Source organism: Lygodium microphyllum, chromosome 2 (genome assembly GCF_053477565.2).
Source record: "Lygodium microphyllum isolate KBCC chromosome 2, Lygodium_microphyllum_v1.1.10, whole genome shotgun sequence".
Taxonomy (NCBI): Eukaryota; Viridiplantae; Streptophyta; class Polypodiopsida; order Schizaeales; family Lygodiaceae; genus Lygodium; species Lygodium microphyllum.
In genome coordinates, this window is record NC_141136.1 from 172,013,463 (window position 1) to 172,033,627 (window position 20,165).

The 20,165-nt window shown below is 36.7% G+C and overlaps 1 protein-coding gene across 6 annotated transcripts in view; it reads left to right on the plus strand.

The window, feature by feature from the left end:
- Positions 1–9,089, plus strand: part of LOC148040617 (uncharacterized) — a 46,006-nt gene extending 36,917 nt beyond the window's left edge. The window contains exons 4-5 of one of the 6 annotated variants that reach the window (XR_015695043.1): positions 8,092–8,357; positions 8,448–9,089. Coding sequence is in view for 5 of the 6 variants with exons in the window: in XM_087701293.1 (XP_087557419.1) it covers positions 8,448–8,548 (101 nt within the window). In the remaining variant the exon portion in view is untranslated. The other 5 variants (XM_087701300.1, XM_087701302.1, XM_087701307.1 and 2 more) reach the window with 5 other exon arrangements.
- The last annotated feature ends 11,076 nt before the right edge of the window (positions 9,090–20,165 follow it).

Consider the following 20,165-nt stretch of genomic DNA (forward strand, 5'->3'; position numbering starts at 1 on the left):
CAAGATCCTTTATGTCAAAGCTGCCATGAAGACTTTGCTTCAGTGAGTCCAAGGCATAAGTATCCCTCCTAGCAATCAGCATGTCATCAACATACAAAACCAAGATAATCAGGCTGCCATCTGCTGCCTTCTTGGTGTACAAGTAGTGATCTACTTGACTTCTATGAAAGCCTTGAGACTGCATGAATGTATCAAACTTATGATACCATTCTCTTGGTCCTTGTTTCAGCCCATACAAACTCCTTTTGAGTTTGCATGCCATTTTCTCTTTCCTTTTTTCCACAAACCCTTAAGGTTGCTGCATATATATATTTTCATGTAGATCACCATGTAAAAATGCAGTCTTTACATCCATCTGCATGAGTTCCATATTCTCAAGTGCAACCAAGCCCAAAATGGTTCTCAATGTAGTCATCTTGACTACAGGAGAGAAAATCTCATCAAAGTCAATTCCATGCTCCTGCTTGTACTCCTTTTCAATCAATCTTGCTTTATACTTTGGTGAGGAACTGGAAGTGACCTTCATCTTGTAAACCCATTTGCATGGAAGGGTTTTCTGCCCTTTAGGCAACTGCACCAAGTCCCAAGTGCCATGTTTTTCAAGAGATTCCATCTTTGATAACATGGCTTTATACTATTTCTTACTGTCCTGTCTGTCCATTGCTTCCTTGAAGCAAGACGGTTCACCACAGTCTGTCAACATGACATAATCAGCCACATTAATTGCACCAGGAACAAATTTGTCAGGTTGTCTAGTGGCCCTAGACGATCTCCTAACCCAATGATCATTGTTTGCTAGTTGTTTCTTGCAAATTTCCATTTTCAGCATGCTGTCTTGGCATTTCAGCCTGCAAATCAGCATTAACAGCTTGCTGTCCTGGTTGTTTCTGCACATGTGAGGGCTCATTATCATGGGCAATAGCTGGCTGATCATTTCCAGCATCATTTTCTGCATTTACAGGTTCATTTACAACAGGTATTTGCTGTTGTACGGCGGGCACATTTTGTTATCCAAAAGGTATTTCTTCCCGGAATACAACCCTACGGACCTCCTCAGTCTTTTTGGGCTGTTTATGCATGCAATCTTCCCGGAAGATACGTCATTGTTGTGTACTACTTTCCTTTTCACGGGATCCCACAATTTATACCCCATTTCACCTTCATCACCATATCCTAGGAAAACGCATTTACAGGACTTTGGCTCAAGTTTGTTGCGTTTTTCTTTACGAATGTGCACAAAAGCCTCGCAGCCAAACGCTTTCAGGTGAGCATATGAAGGTGGCTTGCCCGACTACGCTTCTTGGGGAACTTCCCTCCCCCCCCAAAGACCTGTTTGGTGATCGATTAATTAAGTGAACGGCTGTCATAACAGCCTCTGCCCAAAAACCACGGGGTAATGCAGCATGAGACAGCATCGTACGGACCTTATCATGTATGGTCCAATTCATATGCTCTGCAAATCCATGTTGGGGTGGATTATGAGGGGTAGTGAGCTCCCTCTTTATCCCTTTGCTGTCACAAAATGCCTCAAAGGCCTTGGACACATATTTCCCACTCTTGTCAGAGCGAAGACACTTAAGTGTCTTATCTATCTGATTTTCAGCCAATGCCAAGAATATTTTGAACTTGTCAAGCACTTCATCCTTGCTACGAATAGGATAAACCCATACCTTTCGTGTAGCATCGTCGACAAAGGTGACAAAATATTTCTTTCCTCCTAAAGATAATCCTAGCATTTGACATACATCTGAATGTACTAACTCTAGAGGAGAAGATTTCAAAGAAAGAGAATTTTTATGAGATGTTTGTGCATGTTTACCATAAATACAATGGTCACTATGCTCAAAATGAGCATAACGAAGACAAGGCAAGTAACCCAAACATGAAAGCACTTTCATTCCTGTTTGACTTATGTGTCCCAACCGGCCATGCCACAAAGAAACACTTGGCTGCTCAGTCACGACAACAACATGGTCACGCATACTAGATACATGAAGTGGATACAAAGTATCACTCTTGCAACCTGTAGCAATTACTCTAGATCCTTCACAGATCTTCCATTTTCCATCACCAAAGGTGGTATGAAAACCATCATCATCTAGTTGCCCTATACTAATCAAGCTCTTCTTGAGCTGAGGTACATGCCGTACATGCTGAAGTGTAAAGATAGAGCCATGTTGAAACTACAACTGCACACTGCCAATACTTGCAATGTCACATGCATAGTTGTCCCCAAGATGGACAACACCATGTCGACCCCCTCTATAGGCAAAGAATCACTCACAATGAGGGGTGACATGAAAGGAAGCACCTGAATCGAGAATCTAGGTACGCATGTCATCATCTGTATCTGCAAGTATGTGTACCAAAGCGTGAAGAGACAAAGAGTACGTCACTCCCACTATCACTGTCATGAGTGACTACATTCACCTCTTCAATTTTTACGTTGCTCTTCTTAGGTACATTGTTATTCTTCTCTTCCTTGCTATCATCTGTCTTCTTGCCTTTTTCTTTCTCTTTTTTCCATTTGTAGCAGTCACATTTAAAGTGACCCTTCTTGCCACAATGATGGCGTTCAACATCTTTGCCACGTGATTTATTGCGTCCTTTGCTATCATATTTGCCTTTCTGCTGTGATCTGTCCCTAGTATGCAAAGCAGTGGAAGACTTATTGGATGCATTGTTCTGCTGATTCATTTCTTCCATGAGTAGAGCACTCTCTACATTAGCATACAAAAGGATTACATTAGAATTGCTCATAGCAGTCCTGAATGTATCCCAACTCTCTGGTAGAGTGCAAAGCAAGAAAGTAGCCTTAAATTCCTCATCAATCATGAACTTCAAGGAAACCAGCTGGCTGAAAATGGAATTAAACTCACTCAAGTGAGTAGACATTGTTGTATCCTCTTTCATACACAAATCCATAAGCTTTTTCAGCCAATACACTTTGCTTGCAGCACTCTTCTGTGCATACAGTTCTTTCAGTCTAGTCCATATAGCATATGCAGAATCCAAACCTTCAATGTTGAACAGCAAGGCACCAGAAATCGATAGCTCTATGGTTGAGCATGCAAGCTCGTTTAACTCATCCAAATCGTCCTGTTCCATATCTATGGGCTTTGCCCCTTGTGTTTTGATCCGCTTTGCCTGCTTCTTTTGCAACAAGATATTGTAGCACTGCTTTTGCCAAACTGCAAAGTTATGTGCTCCTTCAAGCTTCTTTATGTGCATCAGATTACTATTGTCATTGCTGCCAGCCATGATTTTCAGCCCAAACGTGACAAAAAAATCAGCAGATGCAAGCCCAAAATTGTCACCCAAGTGACGAAGGTACAAACAAGTACCAACCAGCAATAAATGACCACGCAAAAGTACAGATTTCAGATCTGTGAGCGTCAAACCATGTGCTACAGCATTCCACAACTGATTACAACTGTTTCAAGGGCATATACATCACATTACATGAAAAATCCCAAATTTTAGCTACAATTTCTGTTGTACATGTACCCTCGGGCATAAGATTTGACACGAACGGTCAAAAGCCCCAAAATTTTTGTGCTCTAAGCATCAATCACACATCTGCATTTTCTCTTTGATGCATAGAACATGCCAATTTTGCCAAAATAGAGCAATTTCAGCAAAACTAAGTGTTGATGTCCAAATTGCGTGGAATTCAACTTGCATGTACATAAAATGACCAAATGTTGCACAAATTTTGCCCAAACTGCAAAAACCCCAAATGGTACAGGCTCCAATGCGCATCAATGTTGAGAAATTGGGTAAATTTCAGCCCAATTTGTGCATGTACATGAAAGCCCCAAATGTCGGAGGCAAAATGTCACAAATTCCTGCAATTTTTGAGACAGATATCAATCTTGCATTTTGCTCGCACCAAATTTGGACAAATCCTCAAGTTTTCGAAGTCCTGCGTACACTAATTTCAGTGAAATTGAAAGAATTTCACTAAAATGTAAAAAACCCCAAAATTCCCGGGCAAATGTGCACCGACTTTGCAATTTCTAAGTCTTTGCACCTGTCGACTATCGACTACTGCTTGTTGAGTCCACCTGAGACTCCTGTAACACCTGAGCTATCTCTTGCCCGCTTTGATAACAATTTGTAGTGATGGGTTAGGCACGAAGATCGAGACAGCCAATCTTTACGCACAATGAGAGACAGAGAGAGTGAAGGAGAGCATAGCAGAGAGTGAGTACATTTTTTGGTACAATGACGAGTGTACCTTTGGGTTTTTAGATAGATATATATGTGTAAGTATAAGTGCTAAGGGTATGTTCACACCCGAGCACATTTAAAGGCACGAGGGCCTTTATTCCCAACATAGCAAGGCATCCATGCTAATGCGGGGCACTTGGGATACTTTGGAGGTCAATTTATTTTCCATGTAAGACCAACCGTCTTTGGATATGTTGGCTTGAATCCTTATGGTATGCAACAAGCAATGTATGGAATGCAAGGCCCAACGTATCCAAATATAGCAAATGGAATGCAAAATCCCATGTATAGTAATGGTCACATGATGCCTAGGGCACAAAGTAACATTCTTGGTAATACGTTTGCTTGCTGGAGTGTGTATGGGGCTCATGTAATCAATACTTATCATGAGGGAAATTCAGCCAATGTACCATATTTGGCAACATTGTGAAAGTTCGAAGGATCTATGTGGTCCAGAGGAACAAATGCCTAGAAGCTAGTGAAGGTTTCGAGGCAAGTGTAAGTTAAAGGTAAAGTTTCCATGTACTATTGGTGAAATTTTAGGATTGTTTTACCTATGGATGGATGCAAATGGATGGAGGGTGATGTTGCAAATCATCCTTAGTGTTGTGCTTTATCTTAACGAGTTTCAATTAGAGCACATTTAGGTTCAGCAAAGTATAGAGAGTCTAGAGTATTATCTAACGCTCAAGGGGGAGGTTACATCTCCCTCAGCTAGTGATGGACAACTTACTTATATAGTGGATCTCGGATGTACTTGGTTTGCATCGAGAGTATTGTACATTGACGATATTTCTACCATTGGGATCACTATTTAGTGCACTTGTCACAATGAGTTAGTATGTATATGTGTATGGTGGCTTCTAGGCTGTGAAGCTATACATTTGCCAAGCTATTGCTATGTATCAAGTATATGGAATTTCCATTTATACGAATGGTATGCATGTATATTTGCAGGTGATGCAAGAGAAGCACATGTACACGAGTTACATGTGGTTTGCAACCGATGTATACTTTACATGAGTATCATGTGCTACATCTTTGCTATGGGCACTGTTTATGGTCAATTTATGCATTAATTTTCCTCGATGGTCAAAACAATGTTGGGTTTTGGCATGTGGATGCACTCGTTATGATTTTGATAGTGGTTATGATTCATGTGTATGGATTGCAACTAGTTTGGCACGAGCACGGCTAAATAGGTGCACATGTTGTTTGACTATGATGTAGGCATGTATTTCTAGTAACCGATGCCTCTATGACATTGGAGTGCAATCAAGGACAATTGCAAGGATTTAAGGGGGAGGTCTATCACAAGGATGTGCATTTTCTACTTAATGCTCTTTAGATAAGTTGTGCACATGTGAGATTAAATTAAATGCATGTCATGGCGATAAACAATCCTAGCTTTGGTAGTGGGGGACATTGTTAGAAGTTGTGATGGACATGTGCCAATGGGGCGCTCGAGTTAGGATATTGAATTTCCCCTTGCAAATGATTTTTGGTGTCATGGGGGTTACAATTTTAAATGATTTAATGTCCTAAACTAAGATTTGTGGAAAGTTTCAAGACTTTCAAGTTCAAAGAGGTTAGGATTTAAATTTGAGACTAGGAACCATTAAATGTTATTAGATAAGGATAGGGCTAAAGGGCTATGCAGCTCGTTTTTTGGATGTGGAGATCCCAATGAAAATGGAAAGTTACCAAATGTGAAGTTTGGGTGATGGATCAGTTTTGGGTTGCATGCGGTATCTTCCATGTTGGACCACTGTATCTCATTCTTAGTTGTTTGGGGCTCTGAAGTTGGAGAACTCAGCTATGAGATGAAGACAGCTGCTGAAGCTTGATGACAGCAAGGCAACCTGATTTGGAGAAGATTCTGGGGCTATAAACATCAGAAAACCCTAAAATGAGGTCGTTGATAGTTGCTAATGCAGAAGTTAGGGCTTCAAACAGCAATAAAACCCTAAAACCAGGACATGACCTGATTTTGTGTCTCTAAAACAAGAGCGGATTGTTGTTACAGCACTTTCTTGGCATCAGATTGAAGATTTCTGTTTGTTGTATTGTCCTTTTCCCTCAACTCAGTAAATCTGAAGATATTCAGTACTGTTTTGCTAAATTCAGACCTAATTACTGTGTAATTAGGATTTATCAGCTGTCTCAAGAAGTGTGCCATTGAATCTCAGCCATTCTCAAATTTCTCTGCTGTTTGAAGGTGGACTGTAGGAGCATTTGCTGCTGTAAACCCAATTTACAGCAAAAATTAGCTTTTATGAGCCAAGTTGGGTCCCATGCTAGGCAATTGAAGGCCTTGTGCTTGATATTAGCATCTAGAATTCGAGGACTTTTAGAGATTTCAAGAGGCCAGCCCATCCCGATTGAATTTAGGGTTCATTTTGACCAGCCTAGGGTCAATTGGAGGTCAAGCCCTTGTTAGATCAAGGGGAAAATTAGATTGAAATCTTATTGATCGTTTTTAACAGCAAGTAGCATTGGATTCTGAAGGTGATTGGAGCAACCTCAGTGTATTTCTTCCATTTGCGATACTTATCAAAGAAATACTGCAAGGGGTGCTAGTTTTGGGGCCAATTGGCAGTCTATTGTCTAATATTATTTGGAAATAGTTGTATTTTCAGAATATGTGAACTTATTTCTTGTTGTAATTAGTGTATAATCAGGTCATTCACCACCCTTTCGGAGTAGGAAGGCTGATTTCAGACTCTAGGAGATGTCAGTGGCAGTAGGAGATGATGCTGGGTGGCAGCAGTGCCGTACATGTTGGCTGGGCAGGTGACAGCAAATGGGAGTCCTCCAGGATTAGGGCAGCAGCTCGAACAGATTGCAATGCATTGGTGGCAGCAGATGATGCTGGGCAGCAGCAATGGGCTGCTGGGTGACACCTTGGAAAGCTTGTTGGCTAGAAAGGGAGCTGATGAAGAAGATAACGAGGATGGAGTGCTCAATGAACTGAGAATAACTTGGGATAAGGGTGGATGCCCAGAACATGTCCTTATATAGGGGATTGTTTTTGGGCTTCATGTCCTTACATAGGGGATTTTGGGGCATTTGTCCTACCAAAATAAAAGCCTTTTTGATGAAACAATTATTTTTGGGGCTGCTTTGTGGAGCTAAATTTGGATTCAATGCATGATAATGTTGTCTTAATGTTGTCCTTAAATTTTTGTTGCTCAACAAATAGTGCTAGTGAGCTGGTAATCGCTAGGGCCTCAAGGTAGATTTCTACGAATTCAATCATCAACACTGACTTTTGCTAAGGGAGGAGGAAAGAAATTCTTGTCCATGTTAACACTAAGATTTGACTTGATGAGAAAGATCATGCATGAGTAATGGGCAAGATCTAGATTCCAAACCCACATTATGCATTGGAACTGAGCTTGGCGCAGGTGGTGATGACTAGAATATACCGAGGCTCAGGCAATAATTCTAGTCAGGCTTAAACCACGAGCCAGTTGCAGGCAATAATTATAATCAGGCTTAAACCATGGTCTAGGACACACCCAAGAACGATGAATTGGAGATAAATGCGCAGCAAGCATGCTCAAAATCGAAGTGGTCTTCAAATGTAACTGGCTGTCCTAGGGTTATCGGCGTTGAACATTGGCAGGCTGGCTGAAGATGAATGGTGAATAGTGCTTGAATGCTGCATGGATGGATGAGTTAACTGATGCGAAAATCTTTCCTTTCAACATGTGATGCATTTCAAATGCATATACAACTAACTGTAGGTCTTCTGTATGCCATCGATCATCAACGTTCAAGACTTGTGATGACATGGTCCCTTTTTTGTACATTTGAGGCTAACTAGGAACTGTTCATCTTCTGTTGACACTGCAGATGCCCACAAGGCAGGGATATTCAATACAGGCTGCAGCAGACACAGTCTTTTTCTAGAATTAAGGCTTCCTGAATGCTAAAATAGGATATCATGTGCAGGGCTTACTTTTCTTTTTTGCGGAGTAGACTTTCTTTTTTGATTGACTAAAACTACTCTCTTTTTGAATCTTCTATATTTTCCTATGAGCAAGATGCAACTGATTTATATCTTCTGATTTAAAGTTAGTAAAGATTTAAGTCTGGTGGTGGCAATTTGGTGAGAAAAGGTAAGGCATTTCTTATCATTCACACTGACTTTGTGTTTCTCATATTAGCAAGCCCTTAAATGAATTTCTGATGTAGCTTCTCGCTGACAGCCCTTGAAGAATGGCGCAAGAAAAAGTTGGAAGAAGCTAAGAGGCGTGCAGAGAATACCAAAGTGAGGCAAGAGGAATATTTGAATTCAAGCGAAACTTGACACACGCACTGACTGTAACCAAACAGAAGCATCTAAGTTGTTGAGACTCGCTGAGTATACACATTACCAATCATTCTCAGATGGCGGTGTTTGCTTGTATAAATTGAGATCAATGTCTAAATTGCAGATATTTAGGAAATAGTCCAATTGTAGGAGCAACCTCTTTTAACCTCTCGTGTATCTTCGAGCACAGTGCACTTCTGTTTAGAGGGCATTCGTCATACCTCCAGCGTAATGGAGCTCCCTTGATTCTGAAAGCACTTCTGACTACATTCACATGAATTTTTGTTATATTGCTGTGCAAACACATGCTTACTGGAAAGTCGGTATTCTCTGCTTTCTATTCCAGGCGAGAAGAGCTTTCATATCTACTCCATCCAATGCAGTACGATGTGCTTGCATTTGAGAGAGATTTAAGTTGATGTTCTCTTTAAGAGCTCATAAAAAAAGGTGATTTTAGCGGGTGAAAGCCACTCACAATCGGGGACGTTGAATCAGGGTGCTTAGTGTGCTAGCTATACCCCTTGCCATTTCTACACATATGGGTCTCCTAAGAGCCCTCTTTGAAGGGAGTAGTAAAGGCGAATCGAAGGAACGTTAGATCTTCATCAAAGGTCTTAGATGTCATGCAATTTTCAGTAATCTATTCAGGAGTTGAGTAGCTTCACTTGTCTATTCAATAATACTTGCATTGCAGCCGTAGGGTATTTTGAAGTATCATCTAGAAATGTGTTTTACTAATAGAAATTGTCCTTTATGGTCCATATTCTTTATGTTTTAATTGGATTCCCAAATGTCATGTCAATAACTTTCTTATATCAACAAATAGTTTGTCACAATTTTATTCACCGAATTGTGTAATTTGAGGATGCATCTATTTACCTTTGAGTTCCGTCCACATGATGGTCCTCTACTAGTTTGCCTTTAAAACTTTTTAACCTACCTTAAAAGGCTCTAGTTCTTTAGTTGATTTGTGCCAACTCTTCTTGGAATCCTTGGAAATACTACTACTACTAGAAACACTACAACAGATTTTCATGCTATCAATGTGAGCATTGCATTTAGAAGGAAGAGGAGATCTAGGGTATATCCTTGCACATGTCAATGGAGAGTTAGCATATGGTCGTGATGGGTTTTCAAAGTGTTGCTACATGCTCAAGGATTTTACACAGGATATTGTTGGATTTAGTTGTTGAAACAGCATGCAATGCCACCTCCACTAACAACAGACCAAGTCCCATGGAAATCCAAGCAAGAGAGAAAGAGACCTAGCATGCATAATCTTGAAAGTGCAATCCACTTTGGGTAGTTTTCCATTCAATAATCTGGTATCTCTCTCTGTCTCACACATATTTTGCCATTATAATCTTTTTGTTTCGTTTAAGTTTCCATTTCCTATTCTCTCCCTTTTTTACATCATCAAAGCCCTTCTATCAAATAACCATCTTACTTTTGAGAAGCAACCACACTCACTCACTCACTCACTAACTCACTCGCTCACTCACACTCTTTCCATTAATCTGTGAGTGTTTTATTTCATCTATTGTATTCTTACAAGAATATCCTAGAAATTAGCCTCCTTTAAACTTGCATAATGTAGGAATTACATGGCACAACAAAATGTGAACAAGTAGGGAAAACATGACACATATGAGAAGAACCGAGACTGTTTTAATTTCAAACGAACTAATACAAAGATGGCTTTGTCCACTCATGCACTTTCATTGTGAAGCCAAAGAGGTGATATGTAAAGAGATTAAGGGTAGCTAGAAGAACTCTGACTAGATGAAACATCAATGGATGATGGCTTTAGAGGTTTTTTTTTTATAGCCCGAAAATGTAGTCTCGTGAGTACGTTCAACCATATTATGAATCTTTCCTAGTTGCTTAATAAATATTCTAAAAAATATTCCTTTTACCGTTGAGCCTAGGGTATTGCTATCATATCCTCATCACAAGGGGGTGGTTGGCCCCTCTTGAACCCCCCAACCAAGGATCGCTTTTGCTCCCCCCTCGAACGTCAAAAATAGGGGTCCCTAGTAACTTCCACATCCCACAAACTTGATGCGTCGTGCCTTGAGTAGCTACCATTATAATTACTCTATCTGACCCAAAAGCTAGACCCACAAAGGTCACCTTTTTGGCTTCCAATCATATAGGTCTTATATGACATACAAGTTAGGACCCACCCAGTGTACTCACACATGGCTTCTCCTAATAATGGGGGCCTTACAACTTAGAGCACCATGGATCATTGGTGGCACCTTATGAGGGTGGGGCATTGAGTATATCTAACACACAAGGCATTTTATATTTGATGATACATTCAAGTAGAATAATGGCCTAAGGTTGAACATATTTTGTTATGGAATTATAACAATCATGGTATTTTATCAAAACTCACTATGGAAAATAAGTTGATTTTATTTTATTTCACTTATCGCATAAGTACACACGTGATATTGGTCGCATTATGCTTGGCAGATAGATGAAACGATACTAGTGTATTTTGTATTATGGTGAGTAGATTATTTAGACAAAGTTATGTAGAATAAGTGCTTTGGGATACACATTTTAATGTGTGAAAATTATACAATTTATAGTGTAAAAATATGATTGGACATTGTACACTACACAACATGGAAATGTTATATTTTTATGGACACTCATAAGTGCAATGATTGTGTGTACATATGCAATTGATTTATTTTAGATGTATTTATTAATAAAAGCTCAAAAAGGTTAAAATATTATTTTTGGATGAAAAGCTATTTAGAATAGGTTATGCTAGATTTATTTTGCCAAAACCAAGTCATTCAAGAAAACAAAAAGGCAAGAAAACAAAAAGATATGTTCAATGTATTTTGAGTACAAAAGCCTAATACAATTTATAAATATATGCATGGGGGAGGTGCTTCTTACCCATGCATAAGGGGAGATTGTACCCAATCTTGTATCGCACACATTTTGTCTATTTCTCTTCTCTCTATAAATTGTTTATCTTTTATTTTTCTTTCAATTTGCATCTATTGTATGATGAAGGCTAGCAATATTGGTATCAAAGCACAATGATTGGTGGACATGTTAGTATTGAAGAGGAGGCACACATTCATCTTGCATGGTTGTATCATCATCATTATCAAGGTTTGATACAATATCCAGTGGTTGAAGGCTTTGCACACACGATTTTGGGTTAAAGGTCCTCTATCAATCTTAACTAGTACCATTCCTAAGCTTTGGAGACAAGGACTTCTTGAAAATATACTTTTTCTTTTCTTTTATTGTCAAAAGCCACATGTTCCTCCAAACCACTTTACTTTTGGTTTTATCCCATCTATGATGATTTTGTTCTCAAGAGCAAGAGGCCTACAATAGAGTATACAATCATGATCAACATGCTAAGACAACTCCAAGACCACCCTTCTTTAATCCTCATTGCTCTGACATCAAGAATACAGCCTAAAATCTCTGCAACAATGAACTAATCATGTTACATTATTTTATGTTGTGCAATTTTACCAAAGTGTAAGGATTTTTTTGCATACATAACGTCTCCTTTCAAAACCTTTCTATCTTTATCCTTCAAGCAGCTATTTCTACACATGGAGTTCTAAAATCGTACTCTTAATTCTAGGAAGATTTTCCTAAGCCCCTATTTTTATGCATGGAATTTGCAACCTATATTCAGAACTCATGAACCTATGCACGCATAATAAATTCCATTCTATGGGATTTCTAAAGGGTTGTTCCTACACACTAAATATTTTATGCTGCATCAGGACCATCGAATATAGACAAAGTAAATATGGAATTGCCTCTCTACAAAAAATTATTGATCTTCTTCAACATAATTTAAATGAAATTATGAAGATGCCTCAAGAGCATGAATACTAGCAAAATTCCACCACTCAAATATGAAGACAATTGTATTGCCCAAAATTTGAAAGGTCTTTTTGATGCACAACAACCAAGAGGACCTGAAAATCATCCATAAGTCTCTTTAGTTTTCTAAATTTGAAGGGAAAAAGGATGGAAAAACTATTTTATCTTGGTTGATCCAATTCAATGATTATTTTGCCAAATAATGTTTTTCCACGAAGAATAAAATCAAGTGTACCAGAAATTATTGGACGAATAAAGTGTCAGTTTAGTGGAACATTCTTTGCCATAGCATCAATCGGCCGAAGAGGTGCAAAGATTGTCAAGAAAAACTTAAATAATATTTCCTTTTGCCTCAGTTTCATCTCCAAGAGCAAGGTGAAATTGGTCAAATCTATCTTAGCAAGAAGGTGATAATGTATCTGCCTATAAGGAACAATTCTAGCAAAGATTTTTCCTATTGTGCACGCTTAAGGAAGTTCTTGAGATCACACTACAATGCAAATAGGAAGATAGCCTTCAATCTAGCGTCCAAGCTAGATTGAATTCTCTCAAATCCAGTTCACTTCATGAAGCTATTTCTTATGCCCATGCTGCTGAAAAGGAATTTCAATCCATTGCTTAGATGCTTTATAGTCAACAATTTCATCCACCCCGATCTTTCAACAATAACCACACTCAAAAGAAACCTTTTATACATTATTGTTCTAATTCTTTTCCACCAAACTTAGGTCCTCCAATTTCCAACCAACAACCAATAACACACAAAAGTATGCAAACAACAATGTAAACAATAAGGCAAAACCTCAAATTGTAAATCTTAATGTTCAAAATTAAAAGGCCCAGGTTTTCTTGTCATTGTTGTAGAAAACCTAGATATTTTCTATCGAATTATCGAGTTCAAGAATTATATTATAGCAAGTTTTACCTCAAGCTACAAATCTTAATGTTCAAAATAAAAGGCCCAAGTTTATCTGTCATTGTTATATGAAAAACTTGGACATTTTCAATTGAATCATCGAGTTCAACTTCCATCCAAACAAAAATCAAAACACAACTCAGTTGCACAACATCGAGGAGGTATCTAACTATGCTCTCGATTGGATTACAGATACATTACAATAAGAAGCATCGACTAAAGAAAAATTAGGTACACTTATTTCTTTACATGCTTTCCTTAAGGCAAAAGGTTTTGTGAATGATTGGAATATTACTATTATGCATGGTAATGGTAGTTTTCATTATTTTATTTTAAAAAATTGGTTAAGAGGTTGCAACAAGAAACTAATCCTTCATTGTACAAGGTTAAACCTATATTTCAAGGCATTAGATATAATGGAACATGGGAAATCAAAGGGGTAGAGATTTCTATGGATACATGTAAAGAAGAGCAAGACTTCCTAGTTGCATCTCCAATCCTCAAATATTATCCTTGGTGCTCCTTTCAAACATCAATTTAATCTTGCCATTGATTATCATATTGACATTGTCACTTTTGAATTCCAAGGACACACAATTTCTTTGACTAGTGACCTTGAGATTGAATTGTTTCTACTTACTAGTCACATGTAAGCCAAAAGAGCACTTAGAAAGCAACACAAGACATACACGATTTTTGTGACTAGACTAGAAAATTTTGAATCTTTCGCATTAACTCTTACATAGTAAAAAATTTTAGATTCATATAAGCATTGTTTTGCAAATGATTACCCATCTAAATTGCCACCATCTCGAGGAGAATTAGATCACAAAATTGAAATTTTCCCTAGAGTTTCTCCACCACATAAAGCTCCATATGGGCATAGTCTTTTGCATAAAAAAGAAATCCAAAGATATGTAATTGAATTGTTCAATAAGGTTTTAATTCATCCTCATTATTATTCTTTTGGTGCACATGTCTTGTTGGTTGAAAAGAAAAATATAAGGTATAGAATATGCATTGATCATAAAGCCTTAAACAATGTGACTTTAAAAATCAATATCGTATTCCAAGAGTAGATTATTTGTCTGATAAACTTAGAGGAGCCAAAAAAAATTGTAAGATAGATCTCAAATCAAGATATCATCAAATGCATATGGTTTTAGCTGACGTATATGAGACCACATTTAAGATACAATTTGGACATTACAAATGTATTGTTGTGTCCTTTAGTCTTACTAACACAGCAACTATGTTTACACACATGATGATTATATATATTTTAGATTATCAAGGTTTTATGGATTGTTTTCATTGTTAATATACCTTTTTATCCTAGTAGTATACATGAAGTTGATCTTTTCTTAGATTAGCAAGTTTCTATAAAAACATTGTCATGAATTATTCATTCTTTGCTTTGCCTTTAACTATGTTGTTGTGTAAAAACATTGTTTTTCATTGGGGCCCTAGCCAATAGAAATCCTTCAACACACTAAAATATCTTTTGACCCATGCACCTATCCTTCAAATTTTCATTTTTCCGAGCCTTTCTCTCTTGGTAGTCATAGATGCTAGTGGTTCAAGTATGGGCACACTTTTAATGCAAAATGATCATTCTATCTCCTAGGAGAGTCATAAACTAAAACCTTCTAAACAAAACTACAATACTTATGATAAAAAATTATTGGTTGTAGTTCATGCTTAGGATATTTAGAAACATTACCTTATAGGGTCTAACATTCTCGTCAAAATTGATCAACATATCATAAAATAGTTATTAAACCAATCCCCTATTTTTTAATGATACATTAAATGGGTTTCTTTTATTCAAAATTTTCATCTAATGATTCAATGCCAACTAGGTTATGTTAACTGGTTGTAGATGCATTGAGTCATAGGCCAACAAAGAATATTGCATCATATCATTTTCTTAATTTTGATCAAATTAAAAATGTGTATTTAAATCAAATCTCTTGTGTTGATGTTTAAAATTTTAGTGCAATGATTCCCACTTATATTTTAGATCTTAATTTTTCTTATTTGGCAAAGATTTCAAAATACTAATATCATAGTTTTTTATCATTACACTTTTGTGAATGGATTTCTGTATTTATCAACCAAAGTTATGTGTAATTGTACCTTTTAGAAATATTGCCATGATTGAAATGCATGCACTTTCTTACATGAGACATAGAGGCATTCAATCTATTATAACTATATGCAAATAATATTTTCATTAGCCTACAATGAAGCATGATATTGCAAAATTTGTGTTTGAATGCATTGTGTGTCAAAACATTGAAAGTTATCAAGGAAAATCGTATGGATTGCTTATGCCCTTAACTGTACCTAATGGGAAATGGGAACAAATCTCTATGGATTTTGTTTCAGGTCTTTCCACAACGTCCATACACTGTGACATGATTTGGACAATAATGGATAGATTCAGTAAACATGCTTGTTTTATTTTTTGTAAAAAGACTTTGTTTGCCTCCCACAAGCTATTAAACTTTTCACTAAGAGTATCTTTCTTCATCATGAATTTCTTAAGGTCCTACTTTCTAATTGTGGTGGTTAATTTTGTAATCATTTTTTGGTAGCACTATTTAAAAATCTAGGTTCTAAGATGGACTTCACCTCAACTTTTCACCCTAGGAGTAATGGTCTGACTAAAGGGATTAATAGTATTATCATAGACCTTCTTAGATCCTATGCAATCGATAGACCAAATAACTAGGATTAACACTTGGCTATCCTTTAATTCTACAATAACACCCCAAATTCAATTACCAATAGAGCACCTTTTGAAATTGCGTATGGAGAGAAATTACCGATTCCCATGACCACAATTGTTACTGATGTTCCAACTTTGACACTTTGCAAGACGAGCATAGAAATTTTTTAAAAGGAAGTAATTGAAAATCTTAAGCAAATCCAATTGAGGTATGCAACTTAAGTAAATAATAAGCATAAGGCCATTATATTTAAAGAAATTTATTTTGGTTAGTTGTGAATTGAAAAGAGGGAGTTAAAATTCATGGAAAGGCATCCAAAAATTAAACTAGATCTAAGGTATTATGGCTCAATTCCATATTATTCATATAATGAGAATGCATTTAGATTGGGCATTCCTCCTCAGTGGCAAATTCATAATTATTTTCACATTAGTTTATTGAAACCTTTTAAGGGAATGACTCCAGTTACACCTGTTGTTGATGACCCTCCTTTATTAGAGGTTATAACCTGAAAATATTATAGAAAATTATGTGCTATAGAGTGAAAATATTTTTATTTTGTAGTCGCTCTCACAAGGACTTTACACGTGCACATGCACAATTGATTTAATTAAAATATTATTTTTGGATGTAAAGCTATATAGAATAGATTATGCTAGATTTATTTTGCCAAAAGCAATAATGCAAGAAAAAGGAAAAGCAAGAACACGAAAAGATGCCTTCAATGTATTTTGAGCACAAAAGCCTAATACAATTTATAAATACATGCATGGGGGAAAGTGCTCACCCATGAATGGGAGAGAGATTGTACCCAATCTTCTTTCATGCAAGTTTTATGGATTCTCTTCTCTCTTGCAATTTGTTTATCTTCTATTCTTCTTTCAATTTGTATCTATTGTGTGATGAAGGCTAGCACAACAAATTTGAATTTCTTCAAGATTTGGAAAATCAATATAATTTTTTTCTCTTATAGAGCTTCTAATCTAGTTCCACCCTTTTCCCTCAGAAAATCAAGCTAATTACACGATATAAAAGACCAACCTCTATTTTCTCCAAATAACCAACAAAATGATTTGAGTAAAAATTAAACTCTTTGAAAAGGGAAACATTATTGTATTAAAGGTTATCATACCTAGCCATTGTGTCATTTCCCTATAATCTTTTTGTCCAAATGTTCAAAGGGGCCCAATTCATCTTTCCAATGTAGCAACAAAATTTCTCTTCTTTCACAATACATGCAATGCACAACACTTCAACAACAATTAACTTGGAGCTATCATCTTCCAAACATTTAATTCAAATAAGAGAAGTGCAATAGGACACTCCTGATGGGTGGATATCTTAACACAAAAATAGAAAAATTATACTCATTAAAATTAATCACCATTGAAGCATTTGAGAACAACACCCCAACCATGATATAGAAATTGATTGCCAAAACCACATCATTCAAACACTTTGATGATAAAAATTCAACTTGATTGTTATACACCTTAACTAGATCCATGGTGATAAGCGAGAGATTTAGGATAATAAGTTGACAAGATAACATAAATCATCTCCATAAGTATTATGAAAAACAATATAGAAGTCTAGAGCAATTCCATTTTACCTACCATAAACTTTAGTTTCTCTTCAATGAATTGCCTATCCAACTACTTCATTACTAATCCTAGATTGTGTAGGGCCTAGAAAATTCCTAATCCTTACATCATTGCCCTCAATCAAATTAGGTTAACCAACTATCACAGTCAACATATTTGGTGAATGACATTAATTCCCTTTTCATCCTTGACAAGATGACTATTGGCATCCTCTATCACATCAATAGTGCCCTTCTTGTGCTTCTTTTTGAGAAATAATAATTGAAAAAACAACTTGTGAGAGGATTCTCTGTTCAAAGTATTCCAAGTTTTTTATTGAGCCTTAGGTGGTGAAATTTCTATTTATCTCCTTATTCTTAATGAAATTTTTAGTCTTAGAGCATACAAGATGCACATGCCTATTACTGAGAAGAAGAGAATCAAGAATACTTCTAAAAAACTAAATCAAGAACCATTGTCCCTATAGTAGCTTTATTCCTCTCATGTCTTTTATTAAAAGCCATAGCAACACCTTTAGTTAGTTAGTTGTGGGCTCTAGCTTAGAGGATGATGGATACTTCCAAATCTCTTGTAGAAATCCTTTCTCCCTTAGAAAGGTCATATTAAGCTTGAAAGAAGACAGACTTTTATATATTTTTATTATGCATACCATTTTGCATATCATCATAATAAAGACATGATTTGAATCTAAGATGTCAATGAGGACAAAGCACTTAATTTTAGGGAATAACCACTTTCCTTACCCACGTGCATAGAATCAATCAAGTTGAGCTCCTCTTCATGCGTCATCCATGTAATTATGGAAATTTGTACTTCTTGAGTCATGTTCCGCCAAATTAATTGTGTCCACTAATATCACCTTATCAGTATAGGTGATTATCAATGTGTCCTTTCACTCTTTGAACCATGTCTCATATGATCTATCATAAGGGTCCATAGCCATGTTCCAACCCTCATAGAAAGTTATGTCTTGTCTTTCCACCTTTCTTTCTAGCCATTCCCAACATGTAGCTCAATTGCTAAATTAGTTGTATGTAAATAGAGAATACAATTGAGCTCCTCTCCATCAATCCTAATGCCAATTAAAATTATGCTATCATCAGCCTCAACACAAAGAAGTTCTAGTGCCCATATTCCTCTAACTATGAAATAAGGTACCCCTCTCCTCTAAGCATTCACAAAGAACTTGTATCCAACACCCTCAAAATTGACTAACTCTAGGCTTGCCTTTACATTATAAACTATAGAATATTGAGATTTATTTTTCTCAACATGTTGAGCATCCTCCTTTTGACTCTTATTACAACAAAGGCCTCATATGTCTAGCTAATAATGGCAAAATTTTTAAAGATGTCTCCATAATATGCAAAATTAGGCATTCATGTCTAGACATCCCAATGGAGCATAAATATTGGTAATATAAAATTTACATGACCTTGGAAAAAAAATCTAAGAAAAGAGTAGAGAGTACATTTCTTTAAATGCAAACAATGTGATACCATGATGGCTTTGTCCACCCATGCATGTCCCCATTGAAGCGTAGATATATATCTAAACAAATTGTAGCTAAAGAGCTCAATGCTAGTTGGATGAACTTTGATAAGATGAATGGATATGCACAATTTAGAAAGGACCTCCTTTTTATAGCCCACAAAGCTCATTAGTCACCTTGACTATCGTATCATATTATCAACCTTCTCTACTTAGCCTACCTATCATATCATATTATTAACCTTCTCTAATCAACCAAGGAATAACTCACATGCCCACAACTCCCGCGTTGTGCAACTTGATGCAATGAGCCTCAAATTACTAACTTCATAATGAGATATTAGTACCTTTAAGTTGATCTAAGGATGCCTTCCTAAAATAGAGTGAATAGAAAAATGTTCCTCATAGATTGACACCTCTCTACCTCAGCATTGCAACCCAATAAAAGACTTAATTTTTGAAAGTCAATCAATTGGCATAGTATTTTGGGACCTAGATCATCAAAATATGGTAGGGAAAGAAATCCCAAGAGGTATTTGCAAAAACTTCATGTGGTCTAATGCACAATGAAGCATAAATACCTTAGTGTTGGGGACACTAGTATGCAACCTCTTTAAAACTAACTTTGAAAAATGGATCCACTTTGACTATGGTTGATGCATGTAAACTACCACAAATATTTATTGATAAGGTAAACACAAAAACTTCTCATGTTGTGTAGATAAGTTTGAATGACCTCTAGTATATCATAAACTTGACAATATCATTTATCAATCAATATTGAGACTAAGGGGAAAATCAATGCCTGTAAGGTCATTGCTAAGAGATGACTTAGAATTCACCTCTATATCATTGTATCTCATGACATAGGTGCACCTGTGTTGGGAACTATCCATGATCAATAGTCTCTTTTGGATCTAACTCTTCTAGGCCTCAACCATTTGACAAAACATGGTTGGTCATTTTTTCCTTTTGTTCTCTTACACATC